Here is a 23760-nt window from a genome sequence, read left to right as displayed (position 1 = left end):
GCTAGCTAGTTCCTGCTTGAACTGGCGACCCTCTATTGGTTACCACTGACGCCTTGTTTTCTGCTGCTGGTAGGATATACATACAGTCCTTGCCTGGTAAATTTATCAGCAAATGCTGCTACACTCCTTGATCTCAGGTAATTCCCCACCCCCACGGCCTTTTTCAGTGTTGCTGCGCGGTGCGAAGTAGAGGACTGCAGAAACTTAAGTGGAAACAATCCTGGGAGATCCGTGGGATCAGTTCACAGGGGAACAGGCAACAGAGTAAGAAAGATGTCTTGCAAGGGAGTAGAGAACTGTTTGTAAACATGACTGTAACAGGGCTCCTGAACTTTGGGGAGGGTATTTCTGAGACTGGAGAAAAGACCAGTTCAAAGACAGGTTTTTAAATAGATCATCGGTTTTCAAAAAGTATTCATTTTGTTGGGACCACAAGTATACATTTAATTGTAAGAGAAAAGAAACATGGGAATTTTTCCTGCCCAGACTCTGAAAGTCAAGTATGGAGGACCATTGTAAGGGTGACAAAAATGAAGGGTGCAAGTCTAACTTAGGGAACTCTTGCTCTAGAAAATGCATGCATTCAGGCTTTGATAGAGGACCTCTTAGATTTAGAAATGAAAAGTTATTAATAATTCCAGTGGCTGTGGCTAATTAGAACAATCTTTTGTAGGTAATCAGAAGCTTTAAAAAATACCTGATTGTTTACCTGAGAACCTGTGTGGAATTCTAAAAGGACTGCATTATTTAAAGTCATTAGCTTCTGTTTATGTAGTTTTAAAAGTATCTTTACAGCCTTTGATTATGTTCCTAAAATTGTTTTGTACTCTTACACCTGATCCCTAAATGTTTTATGAGTTTAATACACAGCACCTGAACTATTTGATATTGTTTTTCTGGTCCTTTTTTCCCCCTTGGGTTATGAGTGTTCTTCCTAACCAAGAAGATTACCCATTGTTAAACTGAATTGCTCTCCCGGGGTGCATAGGCAACTGCTTGAATGTGGTTTATAATTCTTGTTTGCCCCTGGGCGGTTGCCAGCAGGGAGTAAGGCATTATGGGAAGTGGTTTCTTTACCTTCCACAACAGGTGTCTTTGTCAGTGTACCTTATTCAGGTATCAGGGTAGAAGCACTGAGTCACTGCAGCAAAGAAAAACATGAAAGCAAGAGGAATTGCTTTCCCATCTAGAAAATGGTGCTGCAAGATAAACCTGAAACCTTCTGGTGCTAGTGAATGCATGAAGAGGTTCACAGTATCTTTTACAGTACTTCTGAAAAGATAAAAAGGAATTTAAAAGGTATGAACTGCCTGGACGCTTTATGAAACCTCGTCTCTTGATTACCGTTTAATTTTTACCTGGTTTGTCAGCCTTAAGATAAATATGCTGGGAAACTTTTTGACAAAAATAAAGCGTAAGAGACAAAGCTGCATTGTAGCAAAAAATGAAGTAAAAATGCTTTACTGGCTCCAACGAGGGTCAAGCACAGTTTGAAGCTGTTTTAATCTTGAAGATTTATTGAAAGTATTGTATTTTCTGTTAAAATAAGCCTATTAGACTTGCTTCTGTTTCCTAGCAATAAGGTGTTTTTCTCCTTCCGTGTGTGTGTGTATGTTTAATCTAGAATGCTACAGCAATTGCAAGACTCTCCTAATCATATTTAAATGGAACAAGGTGCTATTTAAGTAATCATGTTAATCTAGGTGAAGGTACTTCAGGAAAACAGACACCATGAACCTCATTTTAAGTTTTGTCCTTTGAAAAGCAAACAAACAACATAACAATGCTATTGGTAATTAGGGCTAAAAAGTCCAACCAGTATCTGCATTTGATTATAGACAAACATTGCCAAATTGATTTCTAATTCTAACAAATGATATTTCTCATGGTACTGCAATGTCATAATCTGTAAAAAGCAGAGATGATAATAGCTTAATTAGAAATTTTGGAAAAACAACTTTTGGAGGAGCTTCCTTTGTTCTCCCCTTTTTATTTGCTTAATACTTTTTCCATGGAATTAGCATACATTATATTTCCTGGTAATTTAGGCAACTTTGTAATGATAATTATGGGCAGCTTTCAAATTTTTCATTAGAGTATACTGAGATTCATTTACGGTCTCCAACTGTAAAACACGTCTGGTGGCTAAGACATCACCAGTTCATGACTATCTTCTAATATGGGTAATTAAAAGAAACCTCTAAACTTAAAAAAAAAAAGAGAGAGAGAAAAGAACTTTTATCTATGGGAGAAAAACTGTAAGTTTAGAAACGGGACCTTTGCGTTGCTTTCTGAATACCAACAGAAAACAAAGTTCCCCAAAGCAAGAATTTTATTTAAAATACTTGTGTGTTTTTTTAGTGGGAGAAGGGGAAATGATAATTAATTGATATTGCAGTCCCTGTTTCATTTTTATATTTTGGTACTTTTTTTTAACAGAAATAATCAGAGGTGAAAAAGAATCTCTTTTTTTCATACTTCAGGAGATAATTTTTAACCGCACCAAGAATTCTAGAAATTCTGAAAAACCAAAGGTTGCCATCTATTTATTTTCTATGAATGTGGAAAAATAAGCCGTAAGAAAATCCACTTCTCCAAGAAGAAGAATCTTGATATAAGTAATACTGAAGTAAGAAGATAAACTTTGAAAGTTTCTAATTACCAAGAACATAACATAAATCAGTTTTGGGGGGTCTTTTGTTTTGTTTGATTTTGCTATAGGATATTTCCAGTTAGAAAACTTTTCTTTATTTCTCTTTTTGAAGCTGAAAGAAGATTTCCCAAAACCGAACTTTCCAGCTGCTGTGTTAAGAATGCAGAAGGTGTTTATAGTGTATACTTCCTCCACAGATAAGAGACCTCCCTTGGTTTTCTACTGGGGGTGAATTGCCAGGCAAGCCTGGGATAGCAGCTGCTTTTCTTTTTTTTCCTTTTCTTTTTTTCCTTCTGGATTTTTGATACTCCGCCCCCTGGAACTCAGGTGGGTGTGGGCATTGGCACTGAGCTGCAGTAGGAGTTTTCCTTGGATAGTCTGGTCTGGAGCCTGGGTAGCAGCTGGTGCTGTGGAAGGGCCAGCTGGCAAGATGATGGAAGAAATCTCCATTATGGTGGCCTATGACGCCCATGTTTTCAGCCAGCAGCATGATGAAGACTTCCTCACTAGTCTGGTGGCCATCAGCAAGCCCAGGTCTCTGGTAGGTGGTGCCTCGCACATTACTCTGGGGCTGTTTTTTTCCTTTCTAATATGATAGCTGTATTCGTATAGCAACTGAGAAAAACTTCCTGGGAATTAAAATAGAAGTATTGCTTTTGGCTGTGTGTTCAGACTACAAAAAGGTCTACAGGTTTTTAATGATTTATTTACATCACTAAACACTATTACATGTTTAGTAGTGCATTTTAAAGTGCCTTAGGAGTAAAACTTAGGTTAATACTTTCATATGTAGTGAGGGTCAGAGGAGTTTTAAAGTGGCAAATAGCACTTTGTCCCATGTGTTTGCCTTGTATGTATGTATATGATTATGAGGTGAAGGTTACCTGTATTTAAACACATATGATTCAGTCTTTTGAAGTGTAACATTTTTACCAGTGGGCTACAACATCAACATGGAGAACCAAACTATCTAAAAGTCAGATAACTTTCAGAATGTTTACGTTATTACTAAAAACTATTATGAAATTAACTTCTAGTACAATTATCATTTGGATTTAATACTTGTAATTTTTTTTAACCATTCTCCAAGGGTCTTGGTGTGCATGTCCTCACATAATAGAAAAATGAAGTTCTTGCAAATGTTTGTTTATTCTCTGTAAATATCATCCTTATAATGGCTGTCTAGTTTAAGATAGCAGTGAGCCATACTTTTTTGTTTTTTGTTTTTTTAAGATTTTATTTATTTATTTGACAGAGAGAGACACAGCAAGAGAGGGAACACAAGCAGGGGGAGTGGGAGAGGGAGAAGCAGGCTTCCCGCTAAGCAGGGAGCCTGATGCGGGGCTCGATCCCAGGACCCTGGGACCATGACCTGAGCCGAAGGCAGACGCTTAACGACTGAGCCACCCAGGTCCCCATAGAATGAAAGACTATATTGTAACAGTTATCTTGCTAATATGAAACCCTGAGTCTCTATTTTAAGGCATAGGAACCCTAAAAACATACTATGGCAATTTCTTCAAACAATATATTGTTATGAATAATATAAAGGGGAATCTCTTAAATTGATTTTAAAAAGACTTATGGGTTATATTAAGTAGATGCAGTCTGTTGCCATTGTTTAGATGCTGATTTGAACAAACTATAAAAAAATCAATAATTGACCACTAATTAGATATTTAATGATACTAAGATTATTCATTTTTTTGCAATATTATAATTATGTTTAAAATGATTCAAAGATACATATTAAGATAATTATGGATGAAATGTCTGCAAAGATTCAAAAACATTTACGATTCAGTAGAGGGATTTGTGATGTGGATGAAGTTAGATGACTGTGTTGGTAATTGTTGAAACTGGGAGATGAATATATAGGGATTCATTATACTCCACATTATACTCCACAGACTCATGAGATCAAGAGTTGAATGCTCCACTGACTGAGCCAGTCGGGGCCCCTGTAGATGTTTTATAGATATAGTTAAAAAGAGTCAGCTGGACCAAAAAAATAGCAAAAGCCAAGTAAATACAACATAATATACTTCTATAAGTGTTCATTAATACAGAAACATCTAACCTTTTGCATTCTTGTCCTATTTAATATATATAACCTACATTTTTTTCTATTTTTATAATTATATATATTATGTGGATATTATTGCCAATCCTTAGTAAACCACAATATTTTACCAAGTCAGGAGAGATAGTCCATCAGTAGTTGTGGATAATCTTTTAAACTTCATTTTAGCCATTAGTTTCACAATATTCCGCCATGAAAACTTATCCAAAAAATTTAGAACTTTATTTCTTTTCTTTTTGGTGGTCCTGTAAAGATCCTCTTAAGGGATCTGAGCTGAGTCTTCAAACACTTGTAGGAATTTTCCATGCCAAAGGAGAGAAGAAACAAAAACAAATATAAAGTGGCAAAATAAAGAGGACAGGGGGAACTGAGGAGGTAGGCGGTGACCTGACCAGGTCCTAGGGAGCATCTCACGCTCAGCAAGTGTAGGACATTGTGTGGTGTGCGTGTGTGGTCACATGCACATTTACAGGAGACAGAGGAAATGAATCAACGAATTAATATTAATGTGCTTATCAGGAAACACTTCCGTTTGTAGATTATATGAATATTCAATATGTTGATGTATGTTGTGCCTTGATACAACTTCACCTCCCCCAAAGCACACTTCTGCTCCTAACCCTGGAGCATGTTTGCTATGAAACTTGGTCACTAATATGGAAAGTCTCAGAGGTATGATAAAGGCACAAAATATTAGTCTGTATAATAAATATTTAAATAATATAGATGTTGGGGTGTTGAATTTGATTATACAACTTTCTGGAGATACATGGTTTTCTTTTTCAGATGTGAGATTTTTAAAGAATTGACTGGTACAGTCTTTTGAAGGTGATAATTTGGTTTTGGTTCATGTGGAAAAGTTAAACTAAAATTGTGCTAACATGAAATATTATCATTTACTTTTTATTCCATATTAGATTTTTTGCTTTGAGATGAACCCTTTGTATGAAAGAGATAAATACTCAGATTTTCTACAGTATGAAATAAATTACTTCTCAATCTGATTTATTACTGCACTGTGAAACAAATTACATTCTTGCTAACATACAAAATCCTTTGGGTTTAGGTCGATTATTACAAAGGGTATTTAGAAGGTTTCTTAGTACAGGATTAATTAAATATCTTTCTGTAATTGGATTTTGTTTCATAATGGAAGGTATCTTGATTCCTCAAATGGTAAAAAGCCCATTAAGAACAGTGGTTTTGATGTGGACACTGAATCTTTTCTTGTTTATAAGTAGCCCTGTGGCTTTCTGACATTTTTGGTGGAGACTTATGGTACAAAAATACGAGCCATTATACACACAAGACTAAAAGAAAATTTAACTAAACAATACTTTTGTTACTACTTGTGATGTAGTCAGATTTTTTGTTTTGTTTACAGGCTAGTTATGTTCCACTGAATTGATTTCAGAAATGTCTCAAGCTACACTTTAAAAAATATGGCTATATCCTATTGATCCTTTGAATAATAATGCAAGAAAATCACAAATCCCTTTATACAGGTCCCTTTAGACAATCATGGCAAGAAAAAAAGAATAAGGAAGCCAAGCCCCCCCCCTCCCTCTCCCTCTCCCCTTTTCTCCCTGCCCCCAACCCAAGAAATTACCTGGGCTCCTGGCTGGCTCATTCGGTAGAGCAGTAGAGCATTTGACTTTTGATCTCGGGGTCGTGAGTTCGAGTCCCATGTTGGGTGTAGAGATTACTTAAAAAAAAAAAAAGAAATTGCCTAGGCCAGTATTGTATTTACTAAGATAAACTAAACAAAAGATGAGAGGCACCACTTGCAGAACTTAAGAACTTTTTAATTACAGCATAAATAAGTTGGTGTGTAAGGTGAAAATCCAGTATAGTCACCATGACTCGAGAAACATTTAGAAAGGTGCCTCATATGAACACAGTACTCCAGCTTTCCTTTAACAGATTACTTTTTCTTTGGTTGTTCACTGGCTGAAATTAACTGAATTGCGTTTTGAGACAAAGTTGTACCCTCCCCCCACTCTCCCTCCAAAACAAGTACCTTTAAATCTGACCTGAGGTGCTCACACAAGGAGTGGTAAACAATAGAGAGAGGCAGTCTCCGAAGTTGTCCTCAGTCACTGCCTTCTGTGGCAGAGGGGAATGACCAGCATTCCTCTCTGCCGCCTCCACCATTTCCAGTTATTTCTGTAGCTGACTAGTGTAAATACTCGGAAAAGATCACACCTGTTACATTTATTATGCATTCCAAGGGAAGCTTTGAATATGTATTTAAATTCAAAATGTATGATTTAAGCAGCTAACAAGCCTAATAACCAATGCATACTTACTGTCAAGCTTGAATATTTCAGGTTAAATGTTAATTTATATTCTGAATTATTTCAGTTTTTTAATCTGTAGAGTGGTTACGGAGGGAACTTTGCATTCTGATGTCTGATAGGGCAGTACATAACGGTACAGACATTTTTGGGTTACTGCAATGTGCCGGTATAAATAGAATATCCCTTCCTCCAAAGACCTCACAAACAAGTAAAAGAAGCAAAATGTTTATGGCAGTGATACTTGGCTATGATAGGGTAGAACAAAGTGAAGAATAATTACCACTGATTGAGCAGTGTGGAAGAAGCCTTCAAAAGGGGGTGGGGGCACTTAAGCCAGACTTTGAAGGTTGACCAGGTGCTTGCCAACTAGTGGAAGAGGGTAGGACCTTTCTGAGCAGGGGAACAGCTTGTGCAAAGGCCAAGAGGTTAACTGCTTTTTAAGTTACGGTGTCCAGTTCAAGTTTTAGATCTGCTACTTATTCATAAATTACCTAAATTCTCTACATTTCAGTTTCCTCATCTCAGAAATGAAGAACATAGTAGTACTGTCTCGTTGGATTTCTGTACAGATTAAATGAGAGCATTTGTACAGTATTTAGTACAGTGAATGCCCTTACTATTTGTCTCCCTTCTAACAAGGAAAGGGCTGTTCAAACTGGAGAAGGCTTAAAGGAAGGAGTGGATTGAGTAGATAAGGCACCATAGTGATGTGGAAGAAGGAGGGGGTTGGACAAAAGGAGAACATGAGCTCACTGGGTTACCCTGGTGAATTACTTTGTTTGATTAGGGAATCACCATCAGGATATTAGTCCTATGGGAAACTTGAAGCCTTCTGCCCTGAAGATGGTACAGAGGGTCTTAGGTTTGAGCCTCAGGAAGGTGGGAAGGTAATATAGAATCAAGAGGAGGGATTTATATGGGCCAAACCATCTGCTGAGTAGATGTACTGATTACTGCAGCAATAATCTGCAATAACGGACTGACAGGGGCCACATTGCCTTTGGGAAAATTTTTAAAGGGCATTACAACAATGCAGGTGAAAAGTTGACAAGTGTCTGGTCTTAGATACTTGACAATGGCAGTGTGATAAATTAGTCCGCACATGTTGGTTACTTCTTGCAATGTATATATACAATAATACTACTTAGGAAGAAGCAGCTGATTTACATGAGAAGAGTAAATTATTGAGGTAAGTTGAAAATTACTATAAACTTCCTACTTTATATAATTGGAATGTTTGTTGTGCCAACTTGAATGGGAAAGTTGGATATCAAGAATGTAATGGAGGGGCGCCTGGGTGGCTCAGTCAGCTGGGCATTGGACTCTCGTTTCAGCTCAGATAGTGATCTCAGGGTCCTGGGATCAAGCCCTGCGTTGGGCTCTGCGCTCAGCAGGAAGTCTGCATGAGATTCTCTCCCTCTGCCCCTCCTCCCTGCTCTCTCTCTCAAAATTAAAATAAATACATCTTTAAAAAAAAGTGTGTTAGAGAAAAGATGGCCTGGCTTTACTAGTTTCCACATCTAGAAATTCTGGGTCACCTAACACTATAAGGGACTTGGTGTTCGGTGGCTAGAACACTGTCCGTTAACCAAAGCTGTTTACCCAGACTAACACACGTCTAGCCTCTATTGCCACTAGATATTTGTTCTTCACTGACAGATACCAAAATAGCAGCACTGTGCCGGCAAAGGGAGGGAGGTCTTTCAGGGAGCTACACTTTATCTGTTCTATCAATGGGAGATGAGGGTAAGCATTCTGAAATTACTGCCTCCTTATTGGGTTGGCACACTGAGGTAATCCAGCATGCCAAATTAGGAAGAAAAAAAAATTCAGAGCAATTCCATGTGCCAGGTATGGGTAAAACAATGAAATCAATAGTTATTTCTGAATCTTTACTGGATATACATTTCAAATATTGATTCAAATAAAACATAAGACCAATTGATTCGTCCATATTTTTTAAAAATGTTATTAGCTGAACATTTTTTATTGTTCTTTATTATGTACACATTCTGGCTATATTCCTTCAATTTCAGTTTAGTGTCAGGAGCCAAATCTTCCCTCATTTGGTTGATCAGTTCTGATAATGAGTTAAGGTTCTTAGAGTTGCAAGTAATAAAATCTTGAGCTGTCTTAAACAAGAAAGGGCACTTACCATACAGACACCAGGGTGTGTCCCTTTAAATACAAGGGCAGAAGTTCAGCCGGGCAGCAGGGCTGGTACCGGACTGATGCTGGCAAGCGTCCTCCCTGTCTCTTGCCATCTCATTAACTTCTCTCTTGGCCTCTCCTTTATTTCTCTCTTTACCCAAGTTTTCTGCTTCTTCATTCCCAAGGAATATGGCTGCCATATAGGCATCCAGATTTACAGTTCTGTCATATGCAGAGAGTTAAGCTGCTACCCCTAAGTCACAACTCCAGAATCCTCGGGGAGAACCTGGCTGAGTCGTGTCAGGTGAGGTAACATAGCATAGAGTAGAGCCTATGGGCACAGGCTCAGGAGCCAAACTGTCTAGGTCAGATCCGACCTCACCTCCAACAAGCTCGCCGGCTTTTGGCAGATTCCTTGACCTCTCTGAGCTTCATTTTTCTCATCTGTAAAATTGGAACCATATTAGAAGCACCTTAGAGGATTTTGTGAGAATTAAATCAGTTAATGCAAGTACAGTACTTGAGCTTAACCTTGCACACAGAAAGAAGCATGTGTACATTAGTTGGTATGATTCTAAAGTGATTTCTCTTTATAAAAATCTTGAAATAAAAGATGAACTTTTAGCAGACTTTATAAAGAAATTCATTGTCCAAAAATTATTTAGGTGGTTTTGCTAATAAATATGAAATCATTGAACCAGCTTCTATAACAATAATTAGAACTTTTCTGCATTTAATCCTGTTTGAGATTTGAGAACTAATCTTTCTATGCTTGATACTGGGGGGTGGTGTTTATTTGTAAGTCAATTCAAAATATTTGGGGAGGGAGATGTAGAAACAGTTGACATAAAACATATAACACACTAAATTTTTTATTTCTGTTTTTAAATCCTAATTTATCACGGTGGTTGAAAAATATCTTATTCTAGGTTTTTTGTTTGTTTTAGCATCCATGATTGTATTCAATTTAATAATCAAAAATATTCATTGATCTGGCTACTATGTGCTATGCTATATTTTTAGGCCCTGGGAGCGAGATGTGAACATGAAAGACATATCAGTTGTGAAGCTTGTACTATTTGGGGGAGAAGTCAGACAGAAATATTAGCTAATGATATTACTTATCACCTAGTGAGAAGTACTATACAGAGAATTAAAATGGAGTGATATCATCAAAAGAGATTAATTGGAGGCTTTATTTTGGATAGTCACCGGGGGCCTCAGTGGTGTCATTTGAGATCTGAAAGACATCTATGGGAAAATCAGGAAAAAGAGTGGCTCAGGCAGAGAAAAGCTCTGAGGGAAAGGCCCCAAAGTGGTAATGAGTTTGATATATTAGCAAAACAGGAAGGTCAGCGTGGGATCACAATGTGGAGTGAGCACCAGGGGCAGACAGTGGTAAGAAACGTGGTCGGGGAAGAATTTGGGAACCAGGTTATGATGGAGGGCTTTTTAAGTCAGAAGGAGTTCAGGTTTTATTCCTGATTTGATGTTCTTGTGCTTTAAAAATCTAATGGATCAGATTGTAGCCTTGGTTAACAGAAATTTAAACTGATGATTAAATTATTGGAGAAGCCAATATTATATCAAAAACTCACCACAGTGCTGAAACTCAATATGAAATGAAATTGTAACATTCAGACTCAATGCCAGGACTACAAGCAGACTTATAAATAGGATTTGCAACAAAACAAAGCAAAAATAATGCTGAAGCCCTGATCATTGTAATGCCTGCAATAGGATTTCTGGCAGGCTGAAATATTGAAGAAGCTCACTTACCTGACACAGTCAGGACTGAAGTTGCTTAATAGAGAAAGTTGGCTCAGGGGATGAAGCATTACAAAAAAAAAAAGTACATATTAACCTAAACATTTATTTTAACTTAAAACATCAGTATATATTCATTATCAATTTTGTTAGGAACCTTTATGCCCTTAGAATAGGAATTCTGAAGTACATAATTCTAGTTTGTTTCCTTAAGAGGGCAACAAATTAAACTTACAAAGCAATCTTTATATCTAAACTTTGTAGAGTTTTTTTTTTTTAGCAACTTTTTACATCTTTGATAGTAGCATTGCAATCATTTAATGTGATAGTGACTTTTCTGTTTCACCATTTGACTTTTGGAAAGTTTTTCCAGATTGTTCAAATTAGTTTTTATCGAAATAGCAATTCAGTTTTTTTCACATTCATCTTATTATGAATATAAACATGTTTGGGAACAAATGCAATTAACTTTTTTAAGCATAAACTCACTTGTGGCCTAGTCACCACAAGAGTTAAGCATGCCCAGGGTATCTGATTTCTTTATGGAGGGACTAGAGAATGGCATTAGTTAGTTAATAAAAGTTTTTAAAGAGCACTCTTAGTGTATTTTGTTAGTCGGATATTGCTGCACAGGAAACAACCATAAATCTTGTGGTATGTAACAGTCAGCATTTATCTTTGTCTTATGAGTCTTTGGATGGCTAGGGTTTGGCTGATCTTGGCTGGCACAGCTGGATATAGCTGAGCTTACTTAGCTTCAGGACCCAGATTTGGTTAGATCTATTCCACACTGCCCATTCTTTTGTTTTTTGTTTTTGTTTTTTTTTTAAAGATTTTATTTATTTATTTGAGAGAGAGAGAATGAGAGACAGAGAGCATGAGAGCAAAGAGGGTCAGAGGGAGAAGCAGACTCCCCGCTGAGCAGGGAGCCCGATGCGGGACTCGATCCAGGGACTCCAGGATCATGACCTGAGCTGAAGGCAGCCGCTTAACCGACTGAGCCACCCAGGCACCCCTGCCCATTCTTTTGTAATCAATAGGCTATCTGGAATGCGTCCTTCTCATGACAAGTGTTTAGAAATTCCCAGAAGGGGGGGGTGCCTGGGTGGCTCAGTCAGTTAAGCATCTGCCTTCGGCTCAGGTCATGATCCTCGGGTCCTGGGATCGAGCCCCACCTCAAGCTCCCTGCTTCTCCCTCTCCCTCTGCCTGCAGCTCCCCCTGCTTGTGCGCTCTCTCTCTCTCTCTCTCTCTATCAAATAAATGAAATGTTAAAAAAAAAAAAAAATTCCCAGAAGGGTCAGTGGAAACATTAGATGCCTCTTAAAGACCTGGTCTCAGAGCTAGCAGTTTGATTTCTGTCCACGTTCCATTGGCCAAAGCAAATCAGAGTATCATTTCCAACATGGTGGGACAGGAAAGGATACACCACCATGGAGGTTGGAGGAGGGGAGGTGGCTATTTGCTGAACAACCATCTACCACATATGTAATAATTGACCTTTCATGTGGCCATCATAGTTAGGTAGCTATCTACAATGTGTAAATACTGTGTTTCTCAGTAGCATACTTTGTTTGTAGTCATACAAACTGTATATCCATAGATTTGTCATCAGAAAATGACATATACTCAAAAATACAATAAAACCTGACTATAAATTCAAACTTACCATTCTATTATTCTTTTTCATTTTACTTGGAACTTTGAAGTGAATTGGCACTCTTCTTTCCCATCTCTCCGAAAGGTAATTAAAAACAGAAAACTCTCTTCTCCAGATGTGCCTGGGTGGCTGAGTTGGTTGGGCGTGTGCCTCTAGCTCAGGTTGTGATCCTGGAGTTCCAGGATCAAGCTCTGAGTTGGGCTCCCTGCTTGTCGGAGAGTCTGCTTCTTCCTCTGCCCCTCACCCCACTTGTGTTCTCTCTCTTTCTCGCTCAAATAAATAAAATCTTTAAAAATAATAATAATAAAAAAGAAAGAAAACTCTCTTCTCCAATGACACGCTATGGTATGCCAACTTTGTTATTCCAGCCTGAACCATCTGTTAGCCCAGAGATTTTTGACAATTTTGGGGTTATGAACTCTTGGCCATCTGATTAAGTCCATGGGCCCCTTATCAGAAAATTATTTTTAAATGCATAGAATAAAATAAATAAAATTATATAGGAAACCAATTATGTTGAAATATAGTCATCAAAATAGAGAAAAATCACATTTAAAATTTGAGGTATAATTGACATAAACATTACTTCAGATGTACAACATGATTTGACATGTATATATATATATTGCAAAATGATCACAATAAGTCTAGTTAACATTCAGCACCACACCTATACAATTTTTTCCCTTGTGATAAGAATTTTTTTTTTTGATGGCATCGCTTTTTTTTAAATTGAAGGATGAAAGTTGGTCACATTCAGAGATTAACAAGCCTCATACAGATGGTTAAAACCATCCTTCTCTTTCTTGGTTAACCATCTCCTAATTTCAAGTAATGTCCACAAGTTCCTTAGATCCATTTGAAATTGTCCTTTGAGGAGATCCACCAGACCACTACATAACAAAGCCTTGCCCACACGCACTGCTGTACCTCACTGGATATCATCATTATCAAAGAGATCTACAAAATCCTTTAAAAAGTCTGCATGGACTGCCTTTTCATTGACTGGCAAGTTCATCAGGAGCCTGGTGCTGCCTTCTGTCTCGTCCAGGTCCATGTAGGGCCCGATGCCCTTGGGAAGTATCTTGTCCACCTCCAGCTTCGTCTCCCCTACAGTGCTTCAGGCATTCCTGGTCCTGTGATGAGACATTTAAGATCTACTCTCAGCAACTTTCAAATATACAATAGAGTATTATTTTATATTGGCATGTAGTTGACTTCATGTACAATATTCTATTAATTTCAGGTGTACAACAGTGATTTAACATTATATACATTACAAAGTGATTACCACAATAAATCTAGCTACCATCTGTCATCATACAAAGTTGTTACAATATTATTAACTATATTCCCTCTGCTGTAGATTGCATCCCTGTGTCCTATCTATTAGAAGTTTGTATCTTTTCGTCCCCTTTGCATATTTCGCCCACCCCCCCCACTGCGGTGGAGTATTATTAATTATAGTCACAATACCATACATTTCATCCCCTGGACTTAACTTTATAGCTGGACATTTGTACCTTTTGACCACCTTCACCCATTTTTCCCACCCCCAACTCCCCAAAATCAGATTTATGATAGAGTACTATATGCTTCTTTATTAATACATTAAATAACAAGATATGGCAGCAAGTAGAATAACTACCATAGTTCCTATGAAATAGTGATAAATATAAATAATATTTTGAGATATGCAATACCTGTAATGTGAATGAAAATATCTGTAATATCTATAGCTGATAATTTCAGAGGTTCAGGAAAATAAAGGTATTTTCTCCATCAGCGCTCAAGGACACTGAATTCTCTTCACAATCCATAACATAACATTTAACTTATATTATCTGAGACACAAAGGTTTTAGGTAATGTTCCTTTCCTTATGGCTGGCTAGGAGAAATCTTGGCCATCCCTTGTATTCTTTCTCTTTCCCTTCTTAAAGATACAGAAAAATACTTGCGAAACTTGTGTGATTATTTGATTAATCTCTCACTAACTCATAACATCTGTGAGAGCAGGGCTGTATCTGTTTCTGTTTACCACTGTATCACCAGCCCAGCATTGTGTCTGGTGCATTGTTCTCTCTGTGTATATTTAAGTGATGGTATTGGGAGAAAATGAAGCACCACATACATATAATCATTGGTCTATAGTAGATGATGTTTGTGACAGTTGAATATATTCATAAATATCTGTACACATAAGATAGGGATAGTTATTTAAATTTTTTTTATCCTGGGGCATCTGGGTGGCTCAGTGGGCTAAGCATCCAACTCTTGATTTCAACCCATGTCATGATCTCAGGGTTCTGAGTGTGGGGCTCCACGCTGGGTGTGGAGCCTGCTTGAGATTCTTTCCCTCCCTCCTCCCTCTGCCCCTCCCTGCTAATTTTTTTTTTAATCCTTAGACCTTTATACTAAATTATTATAAAATTGATTGTGGAATCAGGTTAGAGTCTAAGTACTTAAATATTAGTTCCTAATTGTTAAAAAGTGCAGTGCTTATTTCTGTTATATCTTTTTCAGTGACTCATTTAACATGCATATCTCCTGTGTGCATAGCACTGTGTTAACCTCTGAGATAGCTTCAAAGAGATGGCAATCTAGCTTAGGAGACAACCATGTAAACAGTTACTATGAATCAGGAGTAAGAGTGCTATTAGGATGTATGCGATGCCTGCCTCTTCTTTATGTATCTGTCACACCCTGTACCCTGGGCACTCACTGAAATGAGATATTCTGTCTGCTTTTTGAGTTGTGCATTGAGGCATTTTCCTTGCAGGTTGTTTTTATTTTCCATCTCTACCTACCACACCTGGCACATAGTATCTGTTGTCAGTAAAGGTTTTAATGAGAGAATGAAAGAATGATCGGGAGAGTGTGGGAAATAGAGATACTTTCATAAACATGTGGACACTTTTTTTTTTTTAGCATTTTGGTTTTTAAGCTTTTACAATTTTACCTTTAAGTAAGTAGTACATTCACATGGTTTCAAAATTTCAACAACTATAAAATGGCATTTAACGAAGTTTCCTACACATTCCTGGTGTCCTGTGATGTTTTCTAGCGATATTCTTCCAGAAATATTTTATGCAAATACAAGCAAATTTGTATGTATTCTTCCCTTCTCTTTTTACAGAAGGTGTCCCATTCTGTGCTTTTCTCATTTAACAGTATGTGTTGGAGATTTTTTTTTTGTCAGTACATCAAGGACTCCTCGTTCATTTGACAGCTGCATAGATAGTTTTACTATATGGATTTCCATGTGTTTAGCCAACTCCTAGTATATGCATATATATAAGGTTGTTTCCAATATTTTGCTGCTACCAGCCATGTTGCAGTGAATAATCTTGTATATCATCATTTCACAAATGTGTGAGGATAACTGTAGGTTAAATTCCTAGGAGTGAAATTGCTGGGTTGAAGGGTAAGTGCATTTATAATTTTGATAGAGCCAAATTGTTCTCTTTAGAGATACATCATTTTCTCCACCAACAGTGTATAAAACTGTGCCATTCAAAAGTGGAAACTTTGGGGTAGAATTCTAAAGGAAAAAAATAGGAATTTTTTAGGTGGTCGGAGGGAAGGAAAAGATGTTCTATATAGAAGGAATAGTATTTTCAGAGCACACAGGAGCAAGAGAGGTAGCATGTCTGGGAATTTCAGCTTGTTTCATTTGGCTGGAATATGGGAGCAAGGCCAGAAGGTGGTAAGATAGTGGGAGTTGGTCATGAATGGTTTTGAGTGCAATGCTAAGGAACTGATATTTTTAATTCTATAGATGAAGGTTTTGAGTAGGGATGTGGTATAATGAAGTTGATTAATACATGTTACAGAAAGAATAGATGTTTATATTATTTATTTAAAGTGAAGGTTGCCCAGGTAATATATCCTTACATGTTAATAATTATATTTACGTCCAAAAATCTATAATATGAGTCAATCTAGAAAAAGAGTGAATAAACATAATAAAAAAATTTTTAAAAATAAAGTGAAGGTTGCCAAATAGGTCTATTCCCTAAAGATCTTTTTGCAACTTAAAGGTTTTTTTCCTCATTAATGACTAAAATAGTATGTTTATATACAAAATATGGAAAATGCATATAAATAAAATCTAAAACAATAATTACTCATAATTTTACCACTCTGAGATTTTCTCTGTCCAAATAACTCCTGCTGTTCTTAAAACAATCAAAGAAAATCAATATATGTATTAGGTTAGAAAATACAGACAAAGTGGTTTTCAAAGACAGCCACTTGTTAAAAGATTCTTGTAATTTCTTACAGGAAGAAAGAAAATAAAAACAGCTATATATTCCTGCATAAATCACAGCATAATTGTCAATGTAGGCTTATACAATGCGGCCTCCTCTTAAACATATGGGGATCTTTTAGAGACATAACCATTTTATTTATTTATTTATTTTCTTTAAGGACCTTACTACAAGCCTTTTTGGATAGATATCCATTACATGTGCTGCTTTTCCTCCTTGTGACATTTCACTGGCAGGTACCTGTCTAATCAGTATCTCAATTATTGGCCACACGAAATGTGTAGAAGGATGGTACATTTCAGAAAGCTAGGCTCCACTGTGCATCCTCAGAAGTCTTTTTGTGGAATAATCCTAATCGCCCAGCGTTCCCTTTATAGGGCCTGTTGGAATAGTCTGTGGCAGATCCTTTTCAGGCTGTTCTTCTTTGGGTGTAGGATTTGAAAAATAATCTCCAGGTCACTAATGCTGTGCTTGACCACATTCATCCTCCTGCTTCACAATGGCATTGAGGTATCTTGAAATTAATTTTTTCCTTCTCTAATTACATCCTAAGAGTTTTAAGGGGGAGGGGAGGAAGGTCCCAGATGTATTTACTGATTTATCCATCAGAGTAGTCCAAGCTGATAGATTGTAACAACTTTGATGATTTGGGATTCAGTATATCCAAGGTAGTGTTAAAACCATACAGTATTTAATTCTAGAATCAGCATAATTTCCCTTAATAATTAAAATCTGATTCTTGTTTAGAAGCCCAAAAGCTCTGCAGTACCCTCCAACCTAACAATCACACTTACATTAATTCGATTCCTTCATGTAAAACGATCATTTTTATTGCTCCTGCCTGAAAGGTACAAATTGCTTTCCCTCTTGGGTGTAGGCTGCTCAGCTTTCTTCTTTTTAATAAGACAGGAAATATATCTTCCATTTAAAGTATTAATGTCATCTGTAAATGTGTAGTCTAATTTCTCATTGACTTGAACTCTTTGAGGAAGATTTGAAAAACAAGGTGTAACTTAGCACTCAAGATTGTCACACCAGAATTAGATGTTTTCAGCGACCAGCCTTCCCAATGATGGAAGGACACGGAGAGGAAGATAAGACGGCTAGAATAGATGGGAGTGTATTTCATGTAGCTAAGAGGGCTACGAGTGAGCTGGCTGGACTCACAAGTTCATTTTTCTCCTAAGAAGGACTTTGACCTATTACGTCAGGAAGTGAGCACTCTTTATAATCGTTGATGGAAGTGGAGCTCAGTGCACCGCCTTTGGGGTGAGAGGGTGTTGAGACTGGCCCCAGGGGAGAAAAGAGGTCATTTGTGAACAGACACTAGTCAAGAGATGAGGGCTTTTTCTCAACCCTTCTGAGGTCAAAACATGGTAGATATTCTACCAAAATGGGTTCAATATGTCAATGGAGTAATTGAATGAAAGTTCTTTCTGTGAATTGGAAATAATAGAAGCTATTCTGTGTAACCTCAATAGATTTGAGAAAAAAGTATTGAAAATACTTAAAGGTTGTAAAAATAAATTTGAAGTGATACTAGTATTCCACAATAAAGAGCTACTTGTTTCCTCCCTTAAATAATCATTAAGGGAGCAACAGAAGTAAAAATGCTGTGAAACAGAAGTACTAATTCCATCCCAGATGAAATGAAGCCATCAGCCTACTCAATCTTTTAACCTATATACTTAGCTGCTGTTTGTATATTGAACATATTTGAACATTATGTAAAATCATTATGAATTCATACTGAGACATTTCACCACCTGTGACCTGTTTAGACCAAACCCACAGAACTCGGCTGGCTTCTGGTTTCAGGGCCTGGACCCGACTGTGCCAGGTCCATGTGACGGTGACCGTACTGTGTGGGGACAGCAAGGCTGGCGTCGTGCTGACCCACCTTGCTTGTGGCGTCTGCATGGCCCATCTGCTCATGTGGATCATCCATCGGTCTTCCTCTGCTTTTAGAGAATTTCCCATATACCAGTAAAATGTACTTGCCTTTGGTGTGTCTGGTACCCCTACAAAGGGAAAGAGTTTCCTTTCTTAACTCTGCATGGACCTCAAATCAGGAGACTTGGAGTAGGAATAGGAAATCAGTCTACTCACAGATTGAGACAACAGAGAACTGACCTAATGAGGAACATAAAGGGCAGGGTCCACACATCCCGCAGGGTTAGAGCCCGGGTTTCCTCTCAATGCTATGAAAATAGACACAGAAGAAAAAAGAATGACATGTCATTATTTTTAAATTTAATTTAATTCCCTTAGCACATTCTTTTTTTTTTTTTTTTTTAACTCATTTACTCTTCCCAGTGGCTCTAGGAAGTAAGTGCAGATTTGAGGCAGATTCTACAGATGGTGTCAAAAGGAAGCACAGACTAAATAAGCAGCTCGAGGACACACCGTGGCGACGTAGGAAGGTCAGGATTTGAACACTGGCTTCTGGCTCGAGGGCAGTGCTCTTGATCACTATTCAAGACTCATGGCGCTGTGCTTTGTACTCATTAGTTATTATACCCAATATCCCTGTGATTATATATCCCTTTGATTATCAGAATCCTGAAACATCCTACACTTCAGTGGTTTCTGAGGAAGGCGATAAGTTAGACATTAACACTATAATTAGAACTTTCTTAATTTTTGAAGTGTGGATCCTGGACGTGAATGATTGCTCTAACAATGATCAGCACTGTTACCTGATTCTAGTCACTTTCTTTTAGGGATTTGAATAGTAAGGCAAGCATGCTTGTCCAAATTCCGAAAGTTCCATGTTTGACTTTGTGTTCTATATGTGGCAAGAGAGCCTTGTGCTCTATCTAGCAAGCCTACTGACACTGGATAAGTAAACCTGTTAACAATTCCATCTATTCTGAATTTCCCTGACTGTGGAGAAGACATATGGTGATGGGAGTTATTGTTCAAATGTAGAACTGTTGCCATCTGACTTGAATCTCACTTTGCAGTTTTTTAATTCAAATAAGTTTGGGAGCAAAGCTAAGAGTACTTATTGGTTTAATGGAAAAAAAAAACACCTTGATAATTCAGAAAGTGGTAGTTTAGAAGAAGATCACAGATACAGAAGTGTCTTATATTAAAAAATATTTCTGGACAGTTTCTTAAAGGAAGGACACTTAATTATATAAGGCAATATATATTTTTTGTAGCATTTTTATCAAATGTATAGGTAACTAGCATGGATAGCTAGTATATTGGTTGGCACACCCAGAAAGATCTGGCTAGAACAGTGTGTCCGTGAAACACAGTAGGGCCAAGGATAATATATGAGATTCAGGTCCAAAAGAATTCTACGTAGTGTAGTAAGTTAATGGAATTTTAATAAAAATTGTTAGCAGTTACAAGCTAATTTAAACCTTTGCAAAATTGTATATTTATTGTATAGTCTGTGCACAGTAATGTGTTTGTGTTAAGGCTACAGAAGAGACCAAGATAAATGTGGTCCCTACTTTCACAGTGTTTACAGTCTAGCAGGCAAGATAAATATTAAATGATCACCAAAAAATGGTTTTGAGTTTTGTGAAGGGGGAGGGCCTGAGTCCTATAGGGACATATAGGGAGACCTAAATTAAATTAGGGGTCCCAGGTTCTATGGGAACAAATAGGGAGAACTAATCCAAGTTAGGGTTCAGGGAAGACCTAAAAGACAAATAGGATTCAGGCCACTGAAGAGAATGAGGCTAAGGGGGAAAGTATTGCGGGAAGAGGAGGAAGAATATTTAAGTCTTGGAGGTGAGCAAAAAAAGAACTTAATATGATAGATAGAATGTAGGTGAGGGGAGCAGGGAAGAGCCTGACATTAGCCTGGGGAAGATTGTAGGAGCCAGACCATGTTAAGGAAATTGGACTTGACACAAAGGGCAACATTAGGCCGTGACAAACTTGGCAATTCCTTTGACCTTTCTAGTTGTGAATCTTTTGATCTTTAAAGTAGGAGATTTGTATCAGCCCTTTCAGATCAAAGATCACTAATGTGAGTTTAAGAATCCTAGAAAGAAGTATTTCTCATCTATTCTGCTCTATTATTTTTCTTTTCAGATTGGAATAGAGATTTTGTGATGAGGCATATTTTAGTGTTTTAGAGAAAGTACTTTTATGACTCCTGTTTTTTAAAAATCATTTTGTCATCGTAAAGGAACTGTAGATGTACTATGGAAAGAACTTTAAGTGTAGAATACAAACAAGAAGATCATAATCATGGACACCATGGTACTAAAACCGTGAGAATATAGCCGAGTGGAGGGTTCAGGCTGATAAAACTGACCACAAGGGAAATAGTACTTGTTGGGGGAGGGGAATATTGGAGGTACAGGAATAGTCTTCAGATTCCTGAAAAGGATTGTTTGTGGAAGTTGGAACAGAAGGGCAGAATCGTGGTTAAGGAGTAGAGGCTGCTAGAGATATGCATTTCACCTCAGTATTGGGGAATACTAAACTAACAATTAGAACTGTTCACCACAAAGTTAGTGAATTCCTCTGAATGAATGCCTGTAGATGTTCCAGTCAATTACTAAATATGTTTAAACCATATGTAGTCACTTTAGGGATATTACTGGGGAAATCTGAGCATCAGACAGAAAGTTAAATTATACGGCTCATGATGTTGAACAATTTTCATGTGCTTCTTAGCATTTGTATATCTTTTGAGAGAAATGTCTAGTCAAGCCCTTTGCCCATATAATTAAGAGTTTTATTTTGGAATCTTAATTCACTTCATGTTTTGATGAACACATAATTGATCTGAAGGATAATTTAATACCTGTCTGAAAAAGAAAAGCAATTTAAGCTTCTTGGTATCTTGACTTGACAGATCCATCACCTCTCCTAGTTACCTGTTGTTTTGTGGGGGTGTGAGAACACTTTGAGATCTACTCTCCTAGCAAATTTCAAGTATATATTATTATAACTATAGTCACCATTAATTAGGTCTCTAAACTTAATCATCATATAACTGATATTTTGTACCCTTTGCCCATTCCATCTTCCCATTTCCTGCAGACCCTGATAATCATTCTATTCTCTGTAAAATTGACCATTTTCAAGTGAACAATTCAGTGATATTTAGTACCTTCACAGTGTCGTGCAACCATCACCTCTGTCTAGTTCCAAAACATTTTCATCCCTCCAAAGTAAAACCCCTTATCCATTAGGCAGTTTCTCCCCATTTTCCTTTTTCTTCCTAACCCCTGGCAACCACCAAATCCGCCTCTGTCTCTGTGGACTTATCTATTCTGGATATTTCATATAAATAGAATCATATAATATGTGACCTTTTGTATTTTGCTTCTCTCACCATAACATTTCGAAGGTTCATCCACATCGTAGCACATATCAGTACTTCATCCCTTTTTATGGCTGAATAATATTCCACTGTGCATGTACCACAGTGTGTTTATCTGTTCATCTCTTGTTAATTGAATTATGGTATCATAGGGTCATGTGATCATAAACATAGATCATCCTATGTTTAACTTTTTGAGGAACTGCCAAACTGTTTTCCATAACAGTTGAACATTTTACATCACCAATAGCAATGTATGAGGGTTCCAGTTTCTCCATATCCTCACCAACACTTGTTATTTTCTGTGTTTTGTTTAAATTCTAGCCATCCTTGTGGGTATGAAGTGGTACCTCATGGTATTTTTTCAAGGTATTTTTTTATTGTGATAAGATTTATAAAACATAAAATTTGCCTTTTTAACCATTTTAACTGTACAATTCCATGGCATTAATTATATTCACCTCTTTATTTCCGGAACTTTTTTACCCCCATTTCCTCCCTACCCCCACAGAAACTCTGAACTTACTAAGCCGATCTTTCCTATTTCCCTCATTTCTCCTAACCCCTGATAACCTCTAGTCTATTTTCCATCTCTGTGAATTTGCCTATTCTAGTTATTTCATGTAAGTAGAATCATACAATATTTGTCCTTTTGTGTCTGGCTTACTTCACTTAGTATAAAGTTTTGAAGGTTCATCCATGTTGTAGCCTGTGTCAGACCTTCATTCCTTCTTATGGCTGAACACATTGATTTTGTGTATATACCACATGTTGTGTATCCGTTTATCTATTGTTAGACACATGGATTGTTTCCACCTTTTGACTATTTTGAATAATGCTGCAGTGAACACGGATGTAAAAGTATCTGCGTCCTTGTTTTCAGTTATGCTTGGTGCTTACCCGGAAGTTGAATTGCTTGCTCATACTCTACTTCTGTATTGAACTTACTGAGGACCCGCTGTGCTGTTTTCCACAGTAACTGAGCCATTTTACATTGACAGTACATTTCCCACCAGCAGTGTGTGAAAGTTCTAATTTCTCTACCACCTAACTAACAATTATTTTCTGTTTTTTTTTCTTTTATTCTGACTATCCTAGTAGGCGTGAAGTGGTATATCATTATGGTTCTGATTTGCATTTCCTTAATGGCTCATGATGTTGAACAATTTTCATGTGCTTCCTAGCCATTTGTATATCTTTTTGAGAGAAATGTCTACTCAAGCCCTTTGCCCATTTTTAAACTGGATTGTTTGTCTTGTTATTGAGTTATAGGAGTTCTTTTAATATTCTGGATATCAAGCCCCTTTCAGATTCATGCTATGGAAATATTTTCTCTCATTCTGTAGATTATCTTTTGACTTTCTTCCTAAGTCTTTTGCACACAAGTTTTTTATTTCGATGAAGTCCAGCTTATTTTTTTGTTGCCTGTCTCAAAGATAGTTTTTACTTGATAAGGCACCATAAAATGCATGAAAGCATCTACTTTTTTTAGATTTTTATTTATTTATTTGACAGAAAGAGAGAGAGCACAAGCAGAGGGAGCCAGCCGGCAGAGGGAGAAACAGGCTCCCCGCTTA

The 23760-nt window shown here is 37.2% G+C and overlaps 1 protein-coding gene across 9 annotated transcripts in view; it reads left to right on the top strand.

Moving 5' to 3' along the window:
• RABGAP1L (RAB GTPase activating protein 1 like) overlaps positions 1-23760 on the top strand; it is a 758983-nt gene that overhangs the window by 660902 nt on the left and 74321 nt on the right. The window contains exons 1-2 of one of the 9 annotated variants that reach the window (XM_027611232.1): positions 12-137; positions 2440-3194. The exons of 6 other annotated variants lie outside the window; for them this stretch is intronic. In XM_027611232.1, the coding sequence (XP_027467033.1) occupies positions 3084-3194 (111 nt within the window). In that variant the 5' untranslated portion in view covers positions 12-137; positions 2440-3083. Of the gene's footprint in view, positions 1-11; positions 138-1102; positions 1300-2439; positions 3195-23760 lie in introns of those variants that run through there. 2 more of the 9 variants (XM_027611234.1, XM_027611231.2) reach the window with 2 other exon arrangements.

The sequence above is a fragment of the Zalophus californianus genome, chromosome 10 (assembly GCF_009762305.2).
Source record: "Zalophus californianus isolate mZalCal1 chromosome 10, mZalCal1.pri.v2, whole genome shotgun sequence".
Lineage (NCBI taxonomy): Eukaryota > Metazoa > Chordata > Mammalia > Carnivora > Otariidae > Zalophus > Zalophus californianus.
This window is presented reverse-complemented; position numbering and strand designations above follow the sequence as displayed.